Source organism: Microcebus murinus, chromosome 21 (genome assembly GCF_040939455.1).
Source record: "Microcebus murinus isolate Inina chromosome 21, M.murinus_Inina_mat1.0, whole genome shotgun sequence".
Classification (NCBI taxonomy): Eukaryota; Metazoa; Chordata; class Mammalia; order Primates; family Cheirogaleidae; genus Microcebus; species Microcebus murinus.
Genome location: NC_134124.1, coordinates 40,744,118 through 40,768,084, shown reverse-complemented (window position 1 = coordinate 40,768,084; position 23,967 = coordinate 40,744,118). Strand labels below are relative to the sequence as shown.

Below are 23,967 nucleotides of genomic sequence, written 5' to 3'. Positions count from 1 at the left end.
TATCCTTTTCTATACAAAATGACTGTGTATAGAAAACTGGGAGAATAGAGGAGAAAAAGAAATCATGCCATAATCCTTTGACTATTATACAATCACAGTTACCATTTTGGTTTCCTTTTAGTCATGTATGTTTCCACTCGCAGCTCCTTTCCTACACTGCCTCAAATCTGGTTATGTGGGCCCCTTGGTAACGTTCCCTTCTGCTAACCACCAGCTAACACGAAAGCCTGAGTGTTTTCTATGCTGCTTTGGAATCCTCCTGAGGTTTCCGTGTCCGACACCATTCTGCTGGCTAGATGTGCGTTATCCCCTCGTGCTTTCACAGGGTGTTCTGGATCCTCCAGGGAGTGCCTTGGGTGGGTTTCCCACAGGAGGAGCCTGAGGCAGGGGCTGTTGTGTGTGGCTTACCAGAAGGTGATCTTCTGGGAAGTAGGTGTGAACTAAAATAAAACCTTAAGCCCTCCCAGCTGACTCAGGGGACCCCTTCTTGGCCAAGGGGACCCCAGACATAACCTAAAGCTGAGTTGCCATGAGAAGGGAAGCTGGACAAGCCTCCTCATGTCCCCTCTCCCTTCTTGGGGGTATCCTTTGTAACTCATTACCAGGCCTAAGGCTGTGTCAGACAAAGCTTTAACCACACCTACAGGTCCTCAATTTACGTTGCAGATTGTGAGTCCTGACTTGTCTCTGATTAACAGGCTTTTTTTTTTAAACATTCCAAGCCTTTAGACAAAGCTTCATTTCTTTAATTACAAATCAAGGAATCTTTAAACCCACCTATACCCTATAAGCCCCCCCACTTTGAGATATCCTGCCTTTTCGGGCCAGACCAGTATATGCCTTCCATGTGTTGATTTGTGACTTTATGTGTAATAACTGTCTCCCTGAAATGTATAAAACCAAAGTGTAACCCAACCACTGTGAGTCCACTTGCTCATGGTGGTACATACTCTGCTCAGAATGAACCTCTCTAAATTATCTTACAGAGTTTGGGTTCTTTTCTTTTGACACGGGATAGGGAAGGCAAGGATGTGGTCTTGAATGGAGTCTAGCTCTGGGCTGACCCACCTGACACTCTGGAGCTGAATTACACTGCAGGTTTTGCAAGGAGAGACCAAACTTTTGAGCTTTTTTACCCACTTTAACGCAGCCACTGGATCCCCCTGGGGGACAGGGGTGCTGTGCAACATCCCAGGCCTCTGGATGAAGCAGCCCTGCTGAAAAGTATGAGCTGCAGTGTTCCCTTTGCCTGAGGCGAGGGCAGGTGTGGACATGCCTGGTAAAAAGTTTCTGGATCCAGCACCCATGGTGTCCACTGCACTGAGCTGTGCCTAGACTTTTCCTCTTCCTTCCCTGTCCCTGAGAGTCTCCCCTGGGTACCCTGGAGTTGCCTGATGTGTTTACCAGGCCTGGTCCTGTACCAGGGTGCACCCTCTCTTATATGGTCCTGGCAGCTTCTCAGCCATGGGTATAAGGATTGTTAGGCAGGCAAGTGGGAGCCCTTTCTGGGCCAGGGAGGACATGGGACCACACTGTGGAACGTGTCCTTGTGCTGACCCCAGGCAGCTCAGATGACCATTAGGGAATCAGTGGGCATGAAAGACCCCACAATCCCTTTCTCTTTGCTGACCAGTTACTATGGGAGGTCAGATGCCAGCACTACCCTTGATATGGACATTGAAGGTCCCTCTTCCTGCCCTAGCAGGAGGAAGCAGTAGGGAGTCACCTTGCAGCCTTTTGTCAGTAAAGTTGGGGAGGGAGGTGGGGGAAGGGTTTCCTCTGGTTCTTCGGAGACCCCACAGCATACTGAGCCAGGTCAGGTGTCATCCAGCCCAGCTGCCTTCTGCTGGACTCAGGGCTCAGAGCCTCCAGGACAGAGGCACTTCCTGTGCTTGCAACTGGACAAGTGAGGCGGCAGGGCCTGAGGGAAGCTGGCCCCAAAATTGAAATAAAAATTTACTAAGTGGAAACATAACCAAAAAAGCAAGTTTAATTCAACTGGGGGCCTGCCAGTCTGCACCTTTTGCACCCATTCATTTTGCCTTCCTGGATCCCATTCCTGCACTTCTCCCTTGGTCAAGAATTTCTCCCCTTGCCACCTATTTGTGTGCACACTGCACTGTTACACACCTAGATCATATCTCTTTCCTCCTTTCTTCTGCCAGGGGCCTTAGAATCATAGGCTCTGGCCTAGTGTGGTGTCACCTGGGGTCCTCTTTGGTGGCATTCCTGGCAATTGGAGGGAGGGGCAGAGATGCCTGAGCTGTAGGGCCCAGGAGAGCACAGTGCAGGACAGGCATTGGTGGACCATGTGCGTTTCTCGAATAAATAGGTGACAAATATCTATGACTCCTACTGTGAGCCAGAAATTACTCGAGGTGGAGGAATGTGATAGGGTAGGAGCAGGTGATGCCCTGCTTTTGTGGGACTCATAGTTGATTACGGGAGTTAAGTAATTAAGATGAAATTGATGGATGCACTTAACGTAGGAATACGTCTGTGAGGGAAACAGAACAGCATGCTGAGACCAGGACCACAGGGGACGGGGTGCGTTGTGGGTAGTGTGGTTGGAGTCAGACTGGGACCTGAGCAGGTAGGTGTAGCTGGAGGGAACAGCAAGTGCAAAGGCCCTGAGGAGAGACTGAGCTGGTCCAAAGAGCACAAAGCAGGCACAGTTGGTGAGGGTAAGGGTGGTAGGAGGGAAGGTTAGAGAGGTTGGCTGGGTGGGGCCTTGTGGGCTGTGGTTAGGAGACAGGAAGGGGATTGCTAGGTCAGGTGCTGGGCGTGGTTGGCCTGGGCCTGGGTTTCTGGACCTTGCTCTCCCCCTGTACCGTGCCCCCAGAGCTGCTTGCATCTGTGGCTCCCACAGGGCTGGAGGGAGCCTTGCCCACCTCCCTCTACCAGTGCGGCAGCGGGGAGGTGCCAGGAAGTATCTGTTGACTTGAGTTGACCTGGAGCCTGGGTTATTTTCTTCTTGCTTCCTTTGTGGGCTCCCTGTTCTGCCTGGGCTCTGGCAGCCCCTTGGGGTCACTTCCACTCTGCAGACTCTGCCTCTGTGCGCTGTGAGGGCCGGGCCCTGCAGGTGGACAGAGGATGGCGGGCTGTGTCGCCCACTGCCCCCGCCCATTCCTATTCTCTGTGCAACTCTCACTTCTCTTTTTTTCTCACTGTTGCTTTCTGGCCTGACCTCGGGTGTCTCCAGGTTCCCCTGTCCTCTGCCCACCTTCTGCCTCCTGCCCTTGTGCGGTGGAGAGTGGGGCAGGTCTCCCTCAAAGGCAGCGCCTCCCAGGCACTGCCAATCCTGTGTGACGCGGCCTTGGGTGGCAGTGGAAATGAGAAAGACTCACTCTTTTAAAATTCACTGTTAATGCTTTAGATTTCCTCAACACAAGTGTTTTCTTCTGGTGCCAATGTGTTGTTTAATTTTTTTTCTTTTGTTTTAAACTGTGGTAATATATATATCTCACATAATTTACCTCCTTAACCACTTTTAGGTGTAGAATTAAGTACATTAACATTGTGGTGCAACCATTACCACCATCTGTCTCCAGAACTCTTTTCATCTTCCCAGACTGAAACTTTGTACCCTTTAAATAACTCCCTATTTCCTCCTACCCCTGGCCACCACCATCCTATTTTTGTTAACACTCTTTAATATTTTCCTGTCTCCTGAGAGAGCAGGCAGATGGGCTTAGAGCCTTTGCAGGCAATAGTGTCCTCCCAGAATCTAGTCACACTGTTTTGATTCATCAGGGTGCATGGCAGACAATGAGTTTTCTATTTATACTAGTGTATAAAGTTTCCTTTTAAAGTACTGTTTTTAGTAAGGAAGAGTCCATGTAAAAGGAGAAAATAAGAAAAGGATACAAGTGGTACCCGGATGCCAGCAGACTTGGGCAGGTGGCCAGCAGAGAGCCCGAGGGGGGGAAGGGCTGTCGGAGGGTCACATGTGCAGGCAGCTGCCCTGCTGGCCAGATGCAGAGCCCGAGATGCAGGTCCCGAGGCCGGGCCTTTGGGCGCTGCAGTGTGTGTGGAAGGATGGCCGGAGGGACCCAACACAGAACCAATTTTTCTGCCAAACTCTGCACATTATTCTCCACTTAATCCTAAGAATGGACAAACAAAAAATAAGCCCCAAACACCCCTTTGATTTGAGTGGCTACCCACTCGAGGAACGAGGAGCCCGGGATCAGGAGCCTCACAGCCAGTTAGTGGCAGAGCCATGTTCAAAACTAGGTCATTGGCCGGGCGCGGTGGCTCACGCCTGTAATCCTAGCACTTTGGGAGGCCGAGGCGGGCGGATTGCTCAAGGTCAGGAGTTCGAAACCAGCCTGAGCAAGACCCCGTCTCTACCAAAAATAGAAAGAAATTAATTGACCAACTAAAAATATATATACAAAAAAAAAAAAAAATTAGCCGGGCATGGTGGTGCATGCTTGTAGTCCCAGCTACTCGGGAGGCTGAGGCAGTAGGATCGCTGAGCCCCGGAGATTGAGGTTGCTGTGAGCCAGGCTGACGCCACGGCACTCACTCTAGCCTGGGCAACAAAGTGAGACTCTGTCTCAAAAAAAAAAAAAAAAAAACTAGGTCATTGACTTCTTTCTGAGAGCCTCTGAAGCCTGAGGAAATGGGCCAGTGCTTCTCAGCTGAGGCCTGGTTTACCTAGCCTGCTCCAACAGAGTTTTAAAACATCAACGACACTGTAAAAAAGCAATGTTAAGAATACATTTGGGCCTGGCGTGGTGGCTTATGCCTGTAATCCTAGCACTCTGGGAGGCAGAGGAGGGCGGATTGCTCAAGGTCAGGAGTTCGAAACCAGCCTGAGCAAGACCCATCTCTACTAAAATTAGAAAGAAATTGACCAACTAAAAATATATAGAGAAAAAATTAGCCGGGCATGGTGGTCCATGCTTGTAGTCCCTAGCTACTCGGGAGGCTGAGGCAGTAGAATCGCTTGAGCCCAGGAGTTTGAGGTTGCTGTGAGCTAGGCTGACGCCACGACACTCACTCTAGCCTGGGCAACAGAGTGAGACTCTGTCTCAAAAAAAAAAAAAAAAAGAATACATTTGGAGGTGGGGGCTGACACAGGTACAGGCTGAGGCCATGTTCTGCTGGTGTCTGGGCCTTGTTCTGCACTGCGTGTGCACTAGCACAAGAGGGCACAGTAGTGTCCAGGCCAGGGGGCCCAAGCCAGAGCCACACGTCACTGAGGCCCTTTTCTAGGGACGTGGCCTTGGGCAGGTCACCTGACATCCATGCAAAGGTTTCCTCATGTATCAAATGGGGGTGTTAGTAGGATTGTTGGCAGGCAAATGAAGTGTTTGTGATGTAGTTTACTCTTCCTGACAGCATGGAATAAATGAAGGCTACTGTTGTTTTTAAATAGAGTACCAGTGGTCTGAATGAAGTAGGACGGTGCACTCTAAAGAAATTAGTCCTGGCGGGGGGTGTGCAGGTTTTATCTGGCCAGACTCTTTCAACTGTATGTGACAGGAAACCCAAACTAAATGGTTTAAATGAAACAAAGGCATGTTGCTTTGGCTCGTGAAAGGGAAATGCCCAGGCAGAATTTGTTTCAGACTTCATGTCACAGGGGCTAATGTGATGTCACCAGAACTAGTTCTTCTGTGTCTTGGCTTTGGCCATGTGCTTGCTGGGGCAGCAAGATAAGAGCCCCACCCTGTAGCCTCCCAGCGTCACGTCTGGTGGGATGTGAGCCACAGCACCCATTCTGATTGGACTCACGAGGGGCATGCCCTCGTCTGAGCCCCCTGCAGATGGGGCAGTGCATGGCGCTGACGGGCCAGGCCCCACCAGTCACGTGCCTCTCAGCGTCCAGAGGAGGCATGGGCACTCTGGAACCTCTTGGACTGAAGCGGGAAGAGGTGGTGTCTTAGTCCATTCTGGCTGCTCTGATAAAGTGTAGGTTGAGTATCCTTTATCCAAAATGCTTGGGACCAGAAGTGTCTAGAACTTCAGAGATTTTGGATTTTGGAATATTTGCATATATATAATGAGATATCTTGGGGATGGGGCCCACATTTAAACATGAAATTCATTTATGTCTCATATATGCCTTACATATATAGACTGGAGGTGGTTTTATATAATATTTTTAATAATTTTGTGCATGAAACAAAGTTTGTGTTAAGTACCTATGTGTTTAATTTTCCACTTATGGTGTCATGTCAGTGCTTAAAGGTTTCAGATTTCAGATTTTGTACTTTCAGATTAGGGATGCTGCACCTGTACCATAGACTGGGTGGCTGGCAGCAGACATTTATTTCTCACAGTTTTGGAGGCTGGAAGTCTGAGGTTGGTGCCAGCATGGCCAGGTTCTGGCAGGGCCCTCTACTGGGTCAGAGGCTGCCCATTCTTGCTGTGTCCTTATGTGGTGGGAAGGGATGAGGCAGCTCTCTGGGCCCTCTACTGCAAGGCACGTAGCCAGTCTATGAGGCTGTGCCCCGCGACCTAGTCACCTCCCCAAGGCCCCACCTCCCAACACCGTCACCTTGGGGGCGAGGACTCAACATATGAATTTTGTGGGTACACAGACATTCAGACTACAGCAGGCAGGTGCCCACAGAAAAGTTGGGTGCTGTCACTGGAACAGAGGGGAGGCTGTCAGCACACGTCCCCAGCAGGAATGACTCTCAGGAGTCAGTGTTTGCCCCGCTCGCCTGTTCACCAAACTCTACAGACCTGGGGTGCACAGGGGAGCTGGTGTGATCTGGGAGGGTGTCGAGAATGGAGGACGCAGCGTGGCCATGTCACAGCCTCTGAGCTCAGTTCCAGCAGCTGGTGGGTGGGCACACCTGACCTGCCTGCTGCATGCAACTTTTGGGATGGTTCTGAAAACACTTGGAAAGTCAGGCAGCCCACCATGCCTTTTGTTGCACTTGGTATGCTGGTAAGATAAAGTTGGCAATTAAAAACCTTTTCATAAAGAAAACTCCAAGCCCAGATGGCCTTGCCTGTTAATTCTATGAAACATTTCAGGAAGAAATGATACAATTCTTTTAAAGACTCTTTCAGGGGAGAGAGAAGGAGTGATCATTTCCTAGCTCATTTTTATGAACCCTGGATTACGCTGATTGCAAACCCAACAAAAACATTACGAGGAAAGAAGAAAACCCCACAGACCAAAAGCACCAAATTCTTTGACTAGGTAATCAAATTCAGAAAAATATAACAAGGATACTATATCATGACCAAGTAGGGTATATCCCAGGAATGCAAGGTTGGTTTAATATATTTATTAAAATCACTGTAATTCATTGTATCAGAATAAAGAAGAAAAGATATACAATAGTCTTGAGATGAACATTCATCATGATAAAGAGCCACGCCTGCCTCCTTCATGTCTCTGCTCACATGTCACCCTCTGTGACACTTCCTTTGACCATCCTGCTGAGAATTGCAACCTTTCCTTTACTTGCTTTGTCCGTAGCCTTTATTATCTAATCCATACTCATTTAGTTTATTCTTGTTCTCCCACTAAAATGTGAGCTCCATGAAGGTAGAGATGAATGCATGTTTGGTACTTTGTTGTATCCCTGGCACCTGAAACAGCACCTGGAACATTGTAAATAACTCAATGAATATGCTTTCAATGAATATGCTTTCAATAAATGAATGAATGCATCAGAGACCTCAAGGGGAACCAGTGGTGCTGTGGGTGAGGAGAATCGGGACAGTCCATGGAAGACTTGTCATTTGCCATGAGCAAAGAGGGTTGGGCAGCATAAGTGCAGGTAAGAAGGGTGTGTGAATTGGAGGGAACAGCATAGGCAGAGGAACAGAGGCAGGAAAGTGGGTGGGACAGGGAGGAAGAAGCTTTTGAGCAGAGGTTAGACGTCAGGTGGTTCAGGGTCTTGCCAGTAGTGTGGCCTTGGGCCAGTAACCCTATCATGGTTCTGAGGACATAGGTGGTTGGCAGTAGGAAAAGGACCTGAGCCCAGGGTATCAGGGCTAGGCTTCATTCAGGACAGAGGTAGGACAAGTAGGGCAGGTTTAAACATGAATGATCACGGGAGGGAAGGACCTGCATTCATTTATTCATTCATTTTTTTTCTCTTTTCTTTTTCTTTTTCTTCTTTCTTTTTTTGGAAATGGGGTCTTCTGGGGTTAGCCAGGGACTATAGGCGTGTTCCATCATGCTCAGCATTCCTTCTTTTTTTAAAAAGCAGAGAGAATTGTGCTAAATATTGCAGGACCATAGCCCCCTCATTTGGGAGCCCCTTATTTTTCCTAAATTTGAGAGCTACAATAAGAGCTTTGTATTTATTCTCCCATCTAATTCACCACAGCCCTTTGCAGGAGGCACTACTTTGAAACCCATTGTGCAGGTGAGGCTCCAGAGGCCCAGGGAGGTTAAGTTGTTCACTTAGGGTCACACAGCTGGTGAGTGGCAGCACTTCTATCTTGTGACTTCACCTTCACAGATGAGAGGACGGAGTGAGCCATAGCCTGGTTTCTGAGTGCGGCCGCACTACTTGCACTAAGGAGACCCAGGGGCACCAGTCCTGACTGTGGAGCCTGCCATGCGTGCCTGGGGTGTTGGTGAGTGGAGGGTGGGCAAACACTGCTACCAGCTGAGATGCAGGGAAGAGTGATGGGTGCAGGAGGAGCAAGTGTCCTTTCTGAGGAGTAGCGGTAACTTTAAATTAGGTGGGCAGGGGAAGGCCCTGTAGCAGAAAAGCTTCATGAGCCAGGTTCTGTTTCTCTGGCTGTGGAGCCGGTGGACCTGGCTTCAGCAGGTGGCAGATGACAGTGCTGCTGTCTCAGCTGCTCAACCCTGTGTGCAGACTCTGCCCTCTCTGCCTAGCGAGTGCGTGGCTGTCCCTGAGCCCTGTGTCCCTGGCCCCATTGAGAGCGTGGCCCGAGCTGCTGCACAGCTCACACGTGGCCCAGAGCCTGCACTGCTCAGGCCTGTTACTGTCGTGGCCACACGCATCGTGCAGCAGTTCTCGGTTCCTCGCCGCGGGTCTGCCCAACCAGAGAGAGGCCTACATGGGTTTCAGAGCTCCTGACGGTAATGCTGGAGGTTGCTCTTGCCACTGTCTTCCCAGAAATGTTAGGAAATTGCAGCTTATAACAGACCCAGCAGCAGAGAGGAGGCATGGTTGATGTAGTGGGACTGGGTTTCCCTGACCCTGCCTCCCTGAGGTGCCCTGGGGAGTGGTGTGCTTCCCAAACTGTGGGCACTTTGTGCTGCTGTCAAAATGCAACCTTTTTATGTACTACCTACAGTAGAATTTACTTAACATTTCCTTCAAAATGACTCACTTTCTAAATAATTGACATTAACATTTATGAGCTCATGAGTTTGGTGTATTTGTTTTTCCTAAAACATCTTAAAATGAATGTGTAATAATTAAAATACATAACGATTCAGTTAAAAAATAGTTCATTTGTGCATCATCTAAGCCTCTGGTGCTGTGTGTATTATACCCCGGGGAAAATGCTCATGTAGCGGGAAGTATGTGATCTGGAATTGCCAGGAGCTAGCTATGGGCCCACTGCTTACAGCTGTGTGGCTTTGGGCAAATTACTTGATCTCTCTGAGCTTCAGTTTGGTTCTCCTCTGTAGAGATGCTGGTGGATTAAGTGATCTGATGGATGTGAGTATTTAGCTCTGGGTTAACACATGGTGGGCACTTCCCGCAGTTCCCCTCCTCATTTCTTAGACCCTCCCTCGTTAGTCAGGGTTTTCCAAAGAAGCCAATAGGACACATATTCTCTCTCCATACCTCATACATAGCCAATAGGGTATATATATCCTATACATATCTCATATATGCTTGTGTGTGTGTGTGTGTGTGTGTGTGTGTGTGTGAGAGGGATATTTAGTATAAACAGTCAGTTTGCGTGATTATAGAGGCTGACCAGTCCCGAGATCTACAGTCAGCTGGGATCCCAGAAGAGCTGATGGTTTAGCTTCAGTCTGAAGGCCAGCGAGCTCAGACCTGAAAGAGCTGATGTTTCACTTTGAGTCTGAAGGCAGGAGGACGCTGATGTCCCTACTCAAGACTGTCAGGCACCATGGGAATTCTCCCTGACTCAGCCTTTTGTTCTGTTCAGGCCTTCAACTGATTGGGCGAGGCCCACCACACCACGAGGGCGTCTGCTTTACCTAGTCCACCGATGTGAATGCTGGTCTTGTCCACACACACCCTGAGAGAGACAGCCAGGATAACATTGACCAAATATCTGGTCACTCTGTGGCCCAGTCCACTCAATACATAAAATTAACCATCATAGCTCTGCCAGAATACTTTTATTTTTTCACAAAAAGAAATTGTCCCTAGATATCTCAGTGCTCTCCAGAGATGAGCCGTTCCTGCCTGCTGTTACCTGTCCAGTCTCCTCCCGCATTCCTCGTGTCTCTCTGCCCAGCTCGGTTTGATTAACCTCTGTGTCTGAAGAATCACCTGGCCTCCCTCTGCAGTCTTAGTCTTCTCTCCCTAGCTCCTAGAAGCAGAAATATTCCCAACTTGCACACGGGTGGCCAGCTCTTCCATTCCCAGCCCAGGAAAGAGTCAGCCTGAATCTCCAGGGTATGGGTAGGGTTGGTTAAGGCCCTTCCTCGATTGCTGTGGGTGCAGAGACAGCCCGGAGCAGGAGGGCACTTCTGTGTGGCCAGGAGGTGACTCAGCAGAAGGCATCCCACCTTTGGCCTTTGAACACCCGTATCCCAGCCTGGTCCTTGGCATGGCGTTAAACCAATCCCTTTTTCCTCCTGAGCCTCAGTTTACCTATCTGTAAGATGAGGGAATAGCAGTAGTTCTTTAAGTTATATCCAACATTAGGGGGAACATGTTTTTATTTAGAAGTTAGAATAACATAGGAAAAAAAGAATAATAAATACCTATATCTCTACCATCAGAATTAACCATTGTGTAACAATGTGTATATTTGTTTCCAGTCTGTTTTTTTTTTTTTTTTTAAGAAATAAAATCATACAGATAAAAGTGAATTCCCCTTAACTGCTCTCTTCCCGGTTTTCCTCCCAAGGCAGTCTCCACTTTGAGTTTGGTTCGTATTTTTCCCTTTATAAACTATCCCTCCGATAGTTTCTAGTGTGCTTTTTTATCCGGCATTGCACATTCCCTGTGAGGAAGGCAGGGTGAGTGGAGACCATCCCTGACAGATGAGGACACAGAGTTGGTGGATTTTGTGGTTCTTTTGTGCCCCTTAAAGGGACAACCACAGCTAGGGTTGGGCTCAGAATGTCTGAGAAGGAGGTCAGATAACTGAAAAGAACTCTCATGCTGGTAACAGAAAAAACAGCGTAAGCTGCCTCAACCCCCTGGTAGGCAGTGGGATGAGCTCCTGCTGCTTCAGAGGCTGGGTCCTGAGCAGAGAGAGAAGAGCCTGGGGGGCTGGGGTGGGCTGTGGCAGCCTGCTGTTGGTTAGGAAGTGCTTTCCCTTTCCCGTCCTCCCTGCTCCCCAGGGGAGGACAGAGCTGGACCCCACTGCACAGAGCTCAGCCCTCTGGGTGCCCGGGGTGCAGGGATTCAGGCCCAGGGTGCAGGTGGGGCCTCCCTAGCTGGCCCAGTGCCAGCCTCCCCAGGCAGAAGCTTTGTCTTTTCCCCAGGCTGCAGTTCCTGCTGTGCAGTCAGCCCTCAGCACTCTGCACATGTTAGAGGATGTCCCCAGGGGCCCCAGGAGTGAGGAGCACTGTCTGCCTGTGGGGCTCCGCCACCAGGAGGTGGGGCTGGGAGCTGGGCCAGCATGGGCGCCACTCGCCACATGAATGTCCCCCCATTCTTCTGTGGAAACCTCATTACCAAGGAGATGGCATTAAGAGGTAGAGCCTTTGGGAGGTGATTAGGTTGTGAGGGCAGAGCCCTCCTGGGTGGGATTAGTGCCCTTTTATAAAAGAGGCTCCAGAAAGCTCCCTGTCCCCTTCCACCACATGAGGACAGTGGTAGGACAGCTGTGTACGAACCAGACAGTGAGCCCACATCAGACACCTGATACAGCGGTTGTTGCTGGACTTCCAGCCCCCGGAACTGTGAGCAATACATTTCTGTTGCCATATGTGCCTCCCCCACCCCTGAGTTTATGGCATTTGGTTATAGCAGGCCAGAGGGACCAAGATGTGTGACTGTGAGCACTTAAAATGCAGCCAATGCCACATGTCTAAATCATATTTGGGATGTGTTGGGGTAAATAAGATGTATTATTAAATATTAAAATAACTTGTAACTTTAAGAAAATATGGCTGTTTAATAAGGATTTTTGAAAAATAGGGATGAATAAACAGAACACAGGATTTTTGGGGCAGTGTAACTATTCTGAGTGATACTGTCATGGTGTGTACACGATGTTATGTGTCCAGACCCGTGGGGTGTGCAGGGCTGTTGTGGTCCCTCACGTGAGCTGTGGGCCTTGACTGTGTAGGCTCCTCCACTGCCCATCCCCCGGATGGACACTCTGCATTCGTGGGGCAGGGGGCTCAGGAGAACTCTATATTTGCTGCTCAGTTAAACTGCTTTAATAAACAAGGTCTATTAAAAAGTTAATTTCACCACTTTTTTGTATGGCAGTTAGAAAATGAAAATGTGGTTTGAGCTATGTTTGTACAGGGATATCTTAGGTCTGTATCCATCCTTAAATAGCCCTGCAACATGGTATGCACAAAATAAATGGCGTGGTGTTTGCAGCCAGGTTCTGAAGGCTGCTGGGGCATCTCAGCAGTGGCCCAGGGAAGGGCTGGGGGTCAGGGGAGGATGTTTGGTTTCTCCAGCTTGTAGAGGGAGAGCTCTCTGCTGTATTTATTGGCATTCTGTTGGAGGTTAAACTCGGATGCCTGGCTCCCAGGGCCACTGAATGGCATATGTATACCACACTGATTCTCAAAGGTGGGAGTGGGAAATGATAAATGTTTTTCAAAAAATAGACTTTATATTTTTTAGAGTAGTTTCGGGTTCTCAGCAAAATTGGATGGAAAGTACAGAGAGTCCCATAGACTCCTGCCCGCCAACACACATGGCCTCCCCGACCTCAGTATCCCGACCAGACAGGCACACCTGTTCCCACCAGTGAACCTGCATTGACACATCATTGTCAGAGAGTCTAGAGGGTTCCCTCTTGGTGTCACACATTCTGTGGATTTGGGAAAATGTGCAATGACACGTATCCACCGTTACGGTATCACACTGAATGGTGTCACTACGATAAACATCCTCTGTGCTCACACTAAGGGAGTAACACTGGTACATGGTTGTTTCTAAACTGTAGACTATATTGGTTTTGCCAGTTTTTCCACTAAAGTCTGCTCCCAGATTCAATCTAAGATCCCCTGTTGCATTTATATGTCATGTCTTCCTGGCCTCCTTTGGTTTGTGTAAATTGTTTAAGTTCTCTCGTTTCTGCAGGCAGGTAGAGGTGTGTGTGTGCGCGTGCGCACTTGTGCATGGGGAGGAAGTTTAACGCCCCTTGAGAGGTATCTTAGGGCTCCAAAGCTGTTTGCAGTGAAACGGAATCTGTTTCTAGCTGGGTTCCTTCTCTCACTTCTCGTCTGTGCACACACACACCTACTATGTCCTCTTCCTCCCTGGGCCTCTGAAATGCTCTTTCCTCAGAAGAAATCGATGAGGGCGATGCGTCCTCGGGCCTGCGCTTTCCTTCCCTAACTGATGGAGGAGGTTTATTTTCTGGGTATGGCAGCCCAGCTCGTGCAGGCGGTGTTGAGCCATCAGTGGGCCCAGGTGTGTGGGGAGTTGCCTCCGTGCCTGCCTGGCTGGGGAGGGACACTTGGGGAAGCAGGGGACTTAAAGATGTGTGTGTGGGTGTGTCTCCCACCTCTGCTTTCTTTTCTTGAGACAGAGTCTCACTGTGTTGCCTGGGCTAGAGTGCCGTGGCGTCAGCCTAGCTCACAGCAACCTCAAACTCCTGGGCTCAAGCAATCCTTCTGCCTCAGCCTCCCGAGTAGCTGGGACTACAGGCATGCACCACCATGCCTGGCTAATTTTTTCTGTATATTTTTAGTTGTCCAACTAATTTCTTTCTATTTTTAGTAGAGATGGGGTCTCGCTCTTGCTTAGGCTGGTTTTGAACTCCTGACCTTGAGTGACCCTTCTGCCTCGGCCTCCAGAGTGCTAGATTTACAGGCATGAGCCACTGCCCCTGGCCTCCCACGTCTACTTTCTAATGCCAGCAGTTTTTTACAAGTCTCCTGAATCCCCAGAATGTTGATGTTCCTGTGACTTTAAGTAAAGGTTGGGAAGGACAGGGAGAGCCCAGATGCCCAGAGCACAGACGCCGTGTGGGACGCTGTGCTGCGTGTGACCCCAAGGGACGAGCTTGCCGGATGCTCTGCTCTGTGGACCCCTCCCTGGGGCCTTGGCCACGCGGAAAGCCCAGAGGGCAGTAGGCCCACTGCTTCCCGATGCAGGGCCTTTGCCTGCTACTTCCCCGAGCACCTGTCTGCAGGCTGCGGCCACAGCACGTACGCACTAGGCAGGCTTGGCGCGGGGTCTGCCGTTCTCTGCCACTCATCCCATCTCGCCCCAGCTGGGGCTGTTGCCACCCTGGGTCATGGATGAGAAACCCAGGGGCTGACACTGGATAGCTCCCGTCACACCATGGCTTCCTCCTCATATCGTCCCCATGGGAAATGGTCCCACAGACTGTCCTGATCCACACGTGGATGTGTTTGCTGCCTGTCTCCCACCTCCACCATCATGCCAGCTCCACGTGCCCTGGCACTTTGCGACTGTCGGGCCACAGTTAGTAGTGCCAGGGTTGGAGGAGCCCCTCTGGGGACAGAAGCTGACATCCAGGAGGGAGCCTGCTATGTACCAGGCCTGGGCTCTGGCCCAGGTCTGGTCAGCTGAGAGACCCCCTCGCCCCAGCCGCCACCTCAGCAGACCCCATGAGCAGTCCTCTTTGTGACACGGAACAACTTTTGTGTATGTAGAATCGTCCTGCCCGGTGGCATGTGTTGATCCTCAAAGCTGTTTCCTGGGGCGGCGCCTCCAGCTTGGTTGCTTGTGCGGGCTACGTGTGGAGGCCCCGGCCTCAGGTTGTGGAGCGGGACCCACTTCCCCTCTGGGCTTGGCGCTGCCGTGAGACCACCCACCTCTGCTCTCTGAGTCAGGCCCGTGCCCCAGGCAGAGAGTGAGCACCCGTCTTGTCTCTCTGCAGGTCATCCACCCGGCCCGAGGTGGCCAGCATCGAGCCGCTGGGCCCGGCCGAGCAGCAGTGCTCCCAGCAGGCGGTGGTGCAGGCCCGCCTCACCCAGCCCGCCCGCCTGACCAGCATCATCTTCGCCGAGGACATCAGTAAGTGCTCGGGCTGCTGCGTGTGCTCGTGGTGGGGACGGCGGACAGGGAAATGCCCCGCTGAGGCTGCCAGCCCCAGAGCTGCCGGAGCCCACGGCAGGGCTTTCTCTGGCTGGGTGGAGGACGCCTGGGTGGGGGCTGATGCCCAGCAGGCGGCTGCCGTCCTGGCCCACGTGCCAGCACTGCGTGCTGTTGGCGCTTGTGGAGGCTGGCTTTCTGCATTGCCACATCATCACTGGTTACCTGCCCCTAATGGGTATCAATCAACCGATCATAACGACAGTTGACTCAGTCCACAGAATCACCCCTTTTCCTTCCCCTTGTCTAATTTTGCATGTTATGGCTGTAAAATGCTTGGACAACCGTGTGATTTTCTAGCATGCTTTTTCACCACCCATGCTAGGACATTTTCCCTTTTACTGTAGAATTATTTTTAAGGCCAAATAACATTTTTAACAGGAGGTTGCCCTATAAGCATTCCCTTATATTGGGCATTGAGAGTGTTTTCAGATGTTTGTTTCAGTGTTATATATAAAAATAAATGTTTTTATATAGAGAAAGTAGGGGTTTTTTGAGTGTCTTTCTTAGGATAGATTCCTAAGAATCTATCCTAAGGTAGATTTTTACTGGGTCACAGCATAGGGATTTTTTTAAGGCTTTGGATACACAGAGCCCGTATTGCTTCCCACAAAGCAGCATCACACACAGCACTTTTGTGGCGCCTGGAGAATGAGCAGAGTAATTTTTATCACGTGCTGCTACCCTTACACTTGAGTAGTCCCCAGGTGATGCCATTCATGTATCTGGCTTCTAGAGCAAGTAAAAAAAAATCTGTGCACATGTCCACACAGCCCTTCTATGGTGTAGTCGATAGTCTCGTGTAAGAAACAGTGGCACGAGTAAAACAGAAACAAAAACACCAGTGCAATTCCCAGTCTCAGTGTAGGGACAGGGCTTCAGGACAGAACCGTCTTCTTTTGGATGCTAACTTGTACCGTAGCCCTTGTCATCTCACTTAGTGGCTACACCCTGAACAAAACTACATTTTCCTGGGGTTCATTTTCTGCACACAGCTTTAAGTGCTGGTGCTCCAGTTGGAAGAGCAGGAGGTGGGCTCTGAAATGTCTGTGAAGCCCTCACTTTCTGAAAGTCAGTGTTACCTGTCAGCACGGGCCATGTGCCAGGCTGCTGCTTGCCTTCCGAGGGTGAATTTGGTGTTTGCTGGAGTCTCTGCCCCAGGATCCCTGGTGGGCGGGGCGGTGGCCGGGGCACTGTCCTCAGTACTGACTCGTCCCTGTTCCTCCCTCCAGCCTCGGGCCAGGTGCTGCGCTGCGATGCCATTGTCGACCTCATCCATGGCATTCAGATCGTCTCCACCACCCGTGAGCTCTACCTGGAAGACTCACCCTTGGAGCTGAAGATCCAGGCTCTAGACTCTGAAGGTGAGGACATCCCCCTGCCTGTTTGTCCCCTGCGCCTGCTTCTAGGCTCTCACCTCACCATGACCAGGGCCTCTCTCCATTCCTGTCTCCTCTTGCATCCAGCCCTGCTGTTCCCACGTAGGGCTGTCAGGAGGGTGAACTTGGTGCTGGGGATGTCAGAGAGGCAGAACCCATCTCCAAGGGGGACCCCATGCCCCTGGTGGCATTGAGCCCTGGCCAATTGTCATGCTCAGAGCTACAGCAGATGTGGTGGCAGACTCTGCCTGTGCATGGTGTGGGTTCTTGGTAAAGCCTGTCTTCTGGCAGCCAGCTTGGGAAGCTGGGAGAGGCCGGCTGGGGGGCTGCTCCCTGTTTGGGGGCTCGGGACTGGTTTTGGCTTCCTTGTCCAGACTCGGGGTGTGTGCGTGGACGGGGACAGGTACGTCTGTGCTGCAGGCGCAGTGTGCTATCCTCACATCGTCAGAGTTGAATGATCAGAGTCGAATAGTAGCTTGTTCTGGGCTGGGATTCTTCTTGATGATCTCTTTATGAAGTAAGGGAAATTTTGTAGGTTAAGATCTTGTTGAAGAAAGTAACAGGCAAAAGATGTCTTTCCCATGATGATCTTCCCAAACTCCAACTCCAAACCAAGTCTCACTTTGTCTTTGAGACCTTTTTGATTATTGTAGCTGCCTTCCTTTCTTTTTAAAAATATTTTCTAGATCAGGGTCTCTTAGCCTAGATAGTATTGACTGACATTTGGGGCTGGACAAATCTTTGTGGTAGGGGCTGTCCAGTCCATTATAGGATGTTTAGCAGCATCCCTGACCTATACCTCTCAGATGATAGCAGTCACAGGGGCAAGCCATGGCAATCAAAAATGTCCCCAGATGTGGCCACATGTCCCAGGAGGGGGGGCAAGCAACTCTTTTTGGGCATCTGTGAGACTCTTCTTTTTTTTCACCACTGATTTGTTCATCAGATGAGCTCCCTGAGCTCTGACACTGCTTTCTGTTCTGTGATTTTGAGAGGGTGATGCTTGCCCTGAGACCTGCAGGGATTTGGTGAGAAATATGTAAAGTGCTCAGCATTGTGTGGGTGCTCAGTAAACAAGAGGGTGTTTTTCTGGGCACATTTTTTTTTTTATTTGAGACAAGAGTTGCACTCTGTTGCCTTGGCTAGAGTGCCGTGGTGTCAGCCTAGCTCACAGCAACCTCCAACTCCTGGGCTCAAGCGATCCTGCTGCCTCAGCCTCCCGAGTAGCTGGGACTACAGGCACATGCCACCATGCCTGGCTAATTTTTTCTGTATGTATTTTTAGTTGTCCAGGTAATTTCTTTCTATTTTTTTTTTTTTTTTTTAATAGAGACGGGGTCTTGCTCAGACTGGTCTCGAACTCCTGAGCTCAAACGATCCACCTGCCTCGGAGTGCTAGGATTACAGGTGTGAGCCACCACTCCCGGCCTTTCTGGGCACTTTCTATGGGCATTGTCCAGGCACCAGGGCTGCTACAGGGGGCGGGGGGGGGGGTGACGGCTGCTTCCAGGATCTCAGACTGTGGGGAGGCTCTCATGTAAGCAGACGGTCATCTGGGTGGGAGCTGCCAGTGACCCAGAGCTGGGGGCGTAGAGCTGGCGGGAGCCAGCCCCGAGGAGGCTGGAGGTAGGGCGTGGAGGACAGAGGTCAGGAGACATTTCTCAGAAGAGGTGACGTTCCGCTGAGGCTTGAGGAATGTGGAGTTTGCCAGGCGGGATGTTCTGTCCTTGAGGAGACTGCAGCATGGAGAGGGCGTGGGCACGGGGCACGCAGGTATAAAGGCTCCTGTGTGGGGCTTGCCCTTGTCTCAGAGCAGAGCGCAGTGGAAGAAGGGGTTTGTGCAGGGAGGTGATGGGAGCTCGTCTGCAGGACTTTGGGGTGATCACTAGCTGCTCTTGGGAACAAAAGACCAACGTTTGAGTGCACGCTGTTGCCAGGCACTCCTGAGCACGCTGTATGCCATAACTCATTTCACATTGTGGTGACTGGGCGACTTAGGGCAGGGGTGGACACACCCACACACTGATACGTGCATGCTCACACAGACACAGACACACCCCACACACAGACACACAGAAAAGATGTGTAGCTAATACACAGCACAGCCAGACTCTGAGCTCCAGCCTGGCCCTAGAGTTTACCCTTCTGGCCAAGGGTTGGCAAACTTCTGGGAAGGGTTGGACAGTAAATATTTTAGGCTTTGCTGGTCATGTGGTTTCTATCACAACTATTCAGCTCTGTCACTGTTACACTAAAGCAGCCATAGGTGATATGTAAATGAGTGGGTGTGGCCATGTTCTAATAAAACTTTATTGATAAAAACAGGCAGTAGGCCACATTTGGCCCAGAGGCTGTAGTTTGCCAACTTCTGCTCTTGACTACTTTGTTCTATTTCCTGCCTTCAGTCACTTTAAAAAAGAAGGTGATGTTTATTTTTATTAAGATTTATATAACATGAAATTCACCTATTTAAAAGTATATTAATTCCTATATCTATGACTTTTATAAAAAAAAAATAAAAGTATATTATTTAGTGTGCAACCTCACCACTACCTAATTTTAGTAGTAATGTTTCACAATGCCTGTTTCACAGAAAGAAACCCCATACCCATTAGTGTTTGCTCCCCATTCTCTCCTTTCTCCAACTCCTGACAACTACCAGTCTGCTTTCTGTCTCTTTGCATCTGCCTGTTCTGGACACTTTATATAAACAGAAGTGTACAATTCACATTGCTGTACATGGGTATTAGGTTGGTGTAGAAGTAATTGCAGTTTTGGGCCATGAATTTTAAATCATTTTAAGTAGGCTAAAACACATCTTAAATAATCAAAATAGGAACCATTACAATCAACACATTTATGCCAACGAATAATAGGTTTGTTTATTCCTGTAGCATAAAAATCTGTGCTTTGGGATTCCATGAACTCTTGAAAAGCATTTTCTGCATCCTGCTGGTTGTGGAAGTGTTTTCCCTGCACAAAGATACTTGATGAAGTGGTAGTTGATTGGGGAGAGGTCAGACAAATATGGCGGATGAGGCAAAACTTTGTAGCCCAATTCATTCAACTTTTGAAGTATTGGTTATGCAACCTGAGATCGGGCGTTGTCGTGGAGAAGAATTGGGCCCTTTCTGGTGACCAGCTACAGGCGTTACAATTTTCGGTGCACCTCATGGATTTGCTGAGCACACTTCTCAGATGAAATGGCTTTGCTGGGATTCAGAAAGCTGTAGTGGATCAGGCCTGCAGCAGACCACCAAACAGTGTCCATGACCTTTCTTTGGTGCAAGTTTGGCTTTGGGAGGTGCTTTGGATCTTCTTCTTGGTCCAGCCACTGAGCTGGGCATCTCCTGTTGTCGTATAAAATCCAGTTTCAGTTGCACATCATAATCCGAGAAACGGTTCATCGCTGTTGCATACGAGAAGGCGACACTTCTAAAGGACAATGTTTTTGATTTTTGGTCAGCTCATGAGGCACCCACTTACCAAGGTTTTTTACCTTTCCGACTTGCTTCAAATGCTGAATGGCCATAGAGTGGTCAACCTTGAGTTCCTCAGTAACTTCTTGTGTGGTTGTAAAAGGATCAGCTTCTTCAACGATTGCTCTCAAATGGTGCTTGTCAACTTCCAGTGGCCGCCACTGCGCTCCTCGTCTTCAAGGTCCTCGTCTCCTTTGCAGAAATTCTTGAACCACTGCTGCCCTGTACGTTGTTAGCAGTTCCTGGGCCAAAAGTGTTGTTGATACAAGTTGTCTCTGCTGCTTTACTACTCATTTTGAACTTGGATAAGAAAATCGCTTGAATTTGCTTTTTGTCTAACAACATTCTATAGTCTAAAATAGATATAAAATAAACAGTAAGTACTAAGTCATTAACAAAAAATATGCATTAAAATGATGTATAACATAACCACATTTAAGAATGTATTCCAATATCAAATGGCAAATTTCAAGAATGCTAAAACCGCAGTTACTTTTGCACCAAACTGATACGTACAGTCCTGTGACTGTCTTCTTAAACTGAGCACAGTGTCTTCAGAGTTTGTCCACATTGTAGCATGGATAAGTACTTCATTCCTTTTTAATTTCCAAACAATATTCCATTGTTGGAATACGCCACTTTGTTTATCCATTCATCAGTTGATCGAGGTTTTGGTTGTTTTTGCTTTCTGGCTATTATGAATAATGCTGCTGTGAACATCTGTGTACAAGTTTTTGTGTGGGCATATGTTTTCATTTCTTTTGGGTAGTCACCCAGCAGTATAATTGCTGGATTGTATGATAACACTATGATTATCTATTTGAGGAACTGCCAGACTGTTTCCACAGTGGCCGGACCATTTCACGTTCCCACCGGCAGTGTATGAAAGTGTCAGTATCTCCAAGTCCTTGCCAGCACTAGTTATTGTCCGTCTTCGTGATTATAGTTTAATCTTTTTTTTTCTTTTGACAAGACAGAGTCTCACTCTGTCACTGAGGCTAGAGTACAGTGGTGTGATCATAGCTTGCTGTAACCTTGAACTCCTGAGCTCAAGTGGTCCTCCTGCCTCAGCCTCCCAAAGTGCTGGAATTACAGGTGTGAACCACTGTGCCTGGCCAGTTAAGTCATTTTAAAGTCACTTTTTTTCCTGAGCGTGTGTCATTCTCTCTCAGGCAGCAGGTGATGTCAGGAGTGGGAAGGTGCCGCCTTCTGGCCTCCTGGACCCACTGGTATGCTACAACAGATGCCCAGCAGTCCTTGAAGGCTACCACTCTCACCTCCTCCTCTGCTAAAGTTTTGATGACACATGGAGCCAGTACCAGAGTAGGAAGTCATCTGGTCTGCAAAGACTGTCATTCACCAATAGCCCATATCAAGGCTTCACCTTTGCATTAAAGGCATGGTTACCACTTCCTCATTACCTGCTATAAGAGTGTAATGCATTTTAGTCAGCCTTCCCTTCCCCAAAATACCTTGGGAATTGCCTTTATCATCCCTTTTGCCTTTTTTCCTGAGCCTGCGACCTCTTTTCTGGCCAGAGTCTCCTTTGTGAAGACAAACTTGACCCTCGTAACTTTGAGGACCTTGCGGTCTCAGAAGGGATGTACCTGATCTGGATTGGTAAACGTTTGGCAAAAAAGACTCCGAGGTTCAACAAACATGGTTAGGTGGGTGCCCGTGAGTGCCAGGCACTGTGCTAGCCCCTTAGTGGGTACAGTCTCCTATTATACTTATAAATGGTATAATGCCTGTTGTATAGACAAGGAAGCTGAATCCCAGAGAGTTTAAGTAACTTGCCCATGGTCACCTAGCTCATGGGTGACTGAGCAGGGGCTGGGACTCGGGATGAGTGGCCCTGTTGCCTGAGCTATTCTGTGCTCGGCTGTACTACCTGTCTCCTGCTGCTTATTTTCCTGGGCATCTGGGCCTTCTGCACATAGCTAGGATCTGCCCTTTTCATCAGAAGCTGTTTGTGGTTGATTTTCAGTTATTTCCTGGCCTGTATGTACCTCATGCATCAGCAGAACTGGATTAGCTCAGGGTCTCCGAAGATATCCCTTCGTCGCCTTTCTTTATGCCACGTGTGCTGCCCGAAGTACTTTCTCTTCCTGAACTTGCTTTCCGAAGCCAGTGTTCCTCCGGACATCCCCTTGGGTGTCCCTCCAGGCAGCCCTCCCTGGCTCCCCAATGTGGGACTTGTTCCTCCCTTCTGACATCCCTGAACTCTTCGCCAGCTCCTGCCTTGGGGTACGGGGCATTTTCTACTGTGTCGTGTCACGTTCAGCACTTGGAGGACAGAATTGGGATCACTACATTCTTCCTAGCTCTTCCGTGTCTGACGCTGGACTTTGGGCCCAGCATGCATCTGGTAAATGATTGTTAAATTGAATTGCTCAATGTTTCCCTGTGACCCTCCTGGGACCAGGACTGTTGTCCTGTTGGGATGGTCTCTGGGGACTGGACCCCTGGCTTGCCTGGTTAATATCAGCAGTTGGCTGTGAGGGGAGGCTTCAAGGTCAAGGAAGGGCTCAGTCTGTTGCATGCAATAGGTACTAACAGCTTGTTTGTGAATGGAAAAAGCAAAACTTCAGTCAGAAGTTTAGTCATTTTGCCTTCTTCCTCCCCTTAGAGGTTGCCGCTCTGCAGCAGGCCGTGGAGGGCAAATGCCCGATGGACTTCACCAGAGCCCAGCCCCGCTGGGACTTGGGGCTGGTCCACCAGCTGGTGGGCCCGTGTGTGCCCTGAGTTGCAGGAGGCTTCTGAGCGCCTCTCAGGGTCTGCACTCAGCCTGGAGTATCCCCACACTCCTAGGGAGCACTTCCTCGGGCTCCGTGCCTACGGGTTTACCTTCTGGCACTTTCCCCTGCCTTTTGAACAAGGGGCCCTGCATTCTCATCTGTGTGGAACACTGCCAGTTATACAGTCAGTCCATTTGCCCAGGTTGATGTGGAAGTTGTGAATATCTGCTCTTGGAACCGCCATTCAGCTCTTCATTTGCACGTGGTGGCCGTGCAGGAGATACTGGGGGGAGTGCAGATAATGGGAAGCAGAGCTCCACGTGCAGCCACTGAGATGTCCGAAGGTATGATTTCCTGTCTCTGCTTTCCTTGGTAAGGGACCCCTTGACAGGGCCTCCCCACCTCCATCTCCTTGCCCATGAGTGGGCCGTAGTGAAGAGTCCCACATAGGTCACAGGGGTGCTTTCTCGACTTGATCTTACCAATGGTCCCATCGGTTGGGTATTTTCGTTTCCACCTTACAGAAGAGAAAAGTGGTGCTTGGAGCTGACCTTGTGGAAACCCCAGGGTAGGTGTTTAGGACGCTCTTGCGGTGTTTGGATGGATGTGTGTTAAGGGAGTGAACTGCCCCATGGGCTTCTGTATTGAATTTCCGGTCACTTTCACAAGCTAATATGAACACAGGGAAATCGCCCTTTTCCTCACTGCAGAGTCAGCTTGGCTCAGCCCCTGAGCAGGCAGGAATTGGGGCCAGCTTTGTTTTATATGTAACCCCTTTCAGCTCAGCATGAGGCAGAAGGTTCTTGTGACCAGAGCTGCTAAATGTTAAAGAGAGGGATGGGCTGTCCTGGGAAGGGTGACATCCTTATGCCTGGGATATGACAGGAGGGTCTCAGCCCCTTTCCGAAGTGGATGCAGCATCCAAGAGTTGGGCTAGAGGACTTCTAAGTTTCTTGCAGCCAATATGCTTCGCTGGTGTAAATTTTGGTATCCACCTTCC

General features: G+C 49.6%; 1 protein-coding gene across 4 annotated transcripts in view; it reads left to right on the top strand.

Annotated features, from left to right (window-relative positions):
- Window positions 1-23,967, top strand: part of NUP210 (nucleoporin 210) — a 111,291-nt gene that overhangs the window by 3,677 nt on the left and 83,647 nt on the right. For 3 of the 4 annotated variants that reach the window (XM_075996357.1, XM_075996356.1, XM_075996359.1), the window contains exons 2-3: window positions 15,157-15,293; window positions 16,604-16,735. In XM_075996357.1, the coding sequence (XP_075852472.1) occupies window positions 15,157-15,293; window positions 16,604-16,735 (269 nt within the window). Of the gene's footprint in view, window positions 1-15,156; window positions 15,294-16,603; window positions 16,736-23,967 lie in introns of those variants that run through there. The other variant, XM_075996358.1, reaches the window with a different exon arrangement.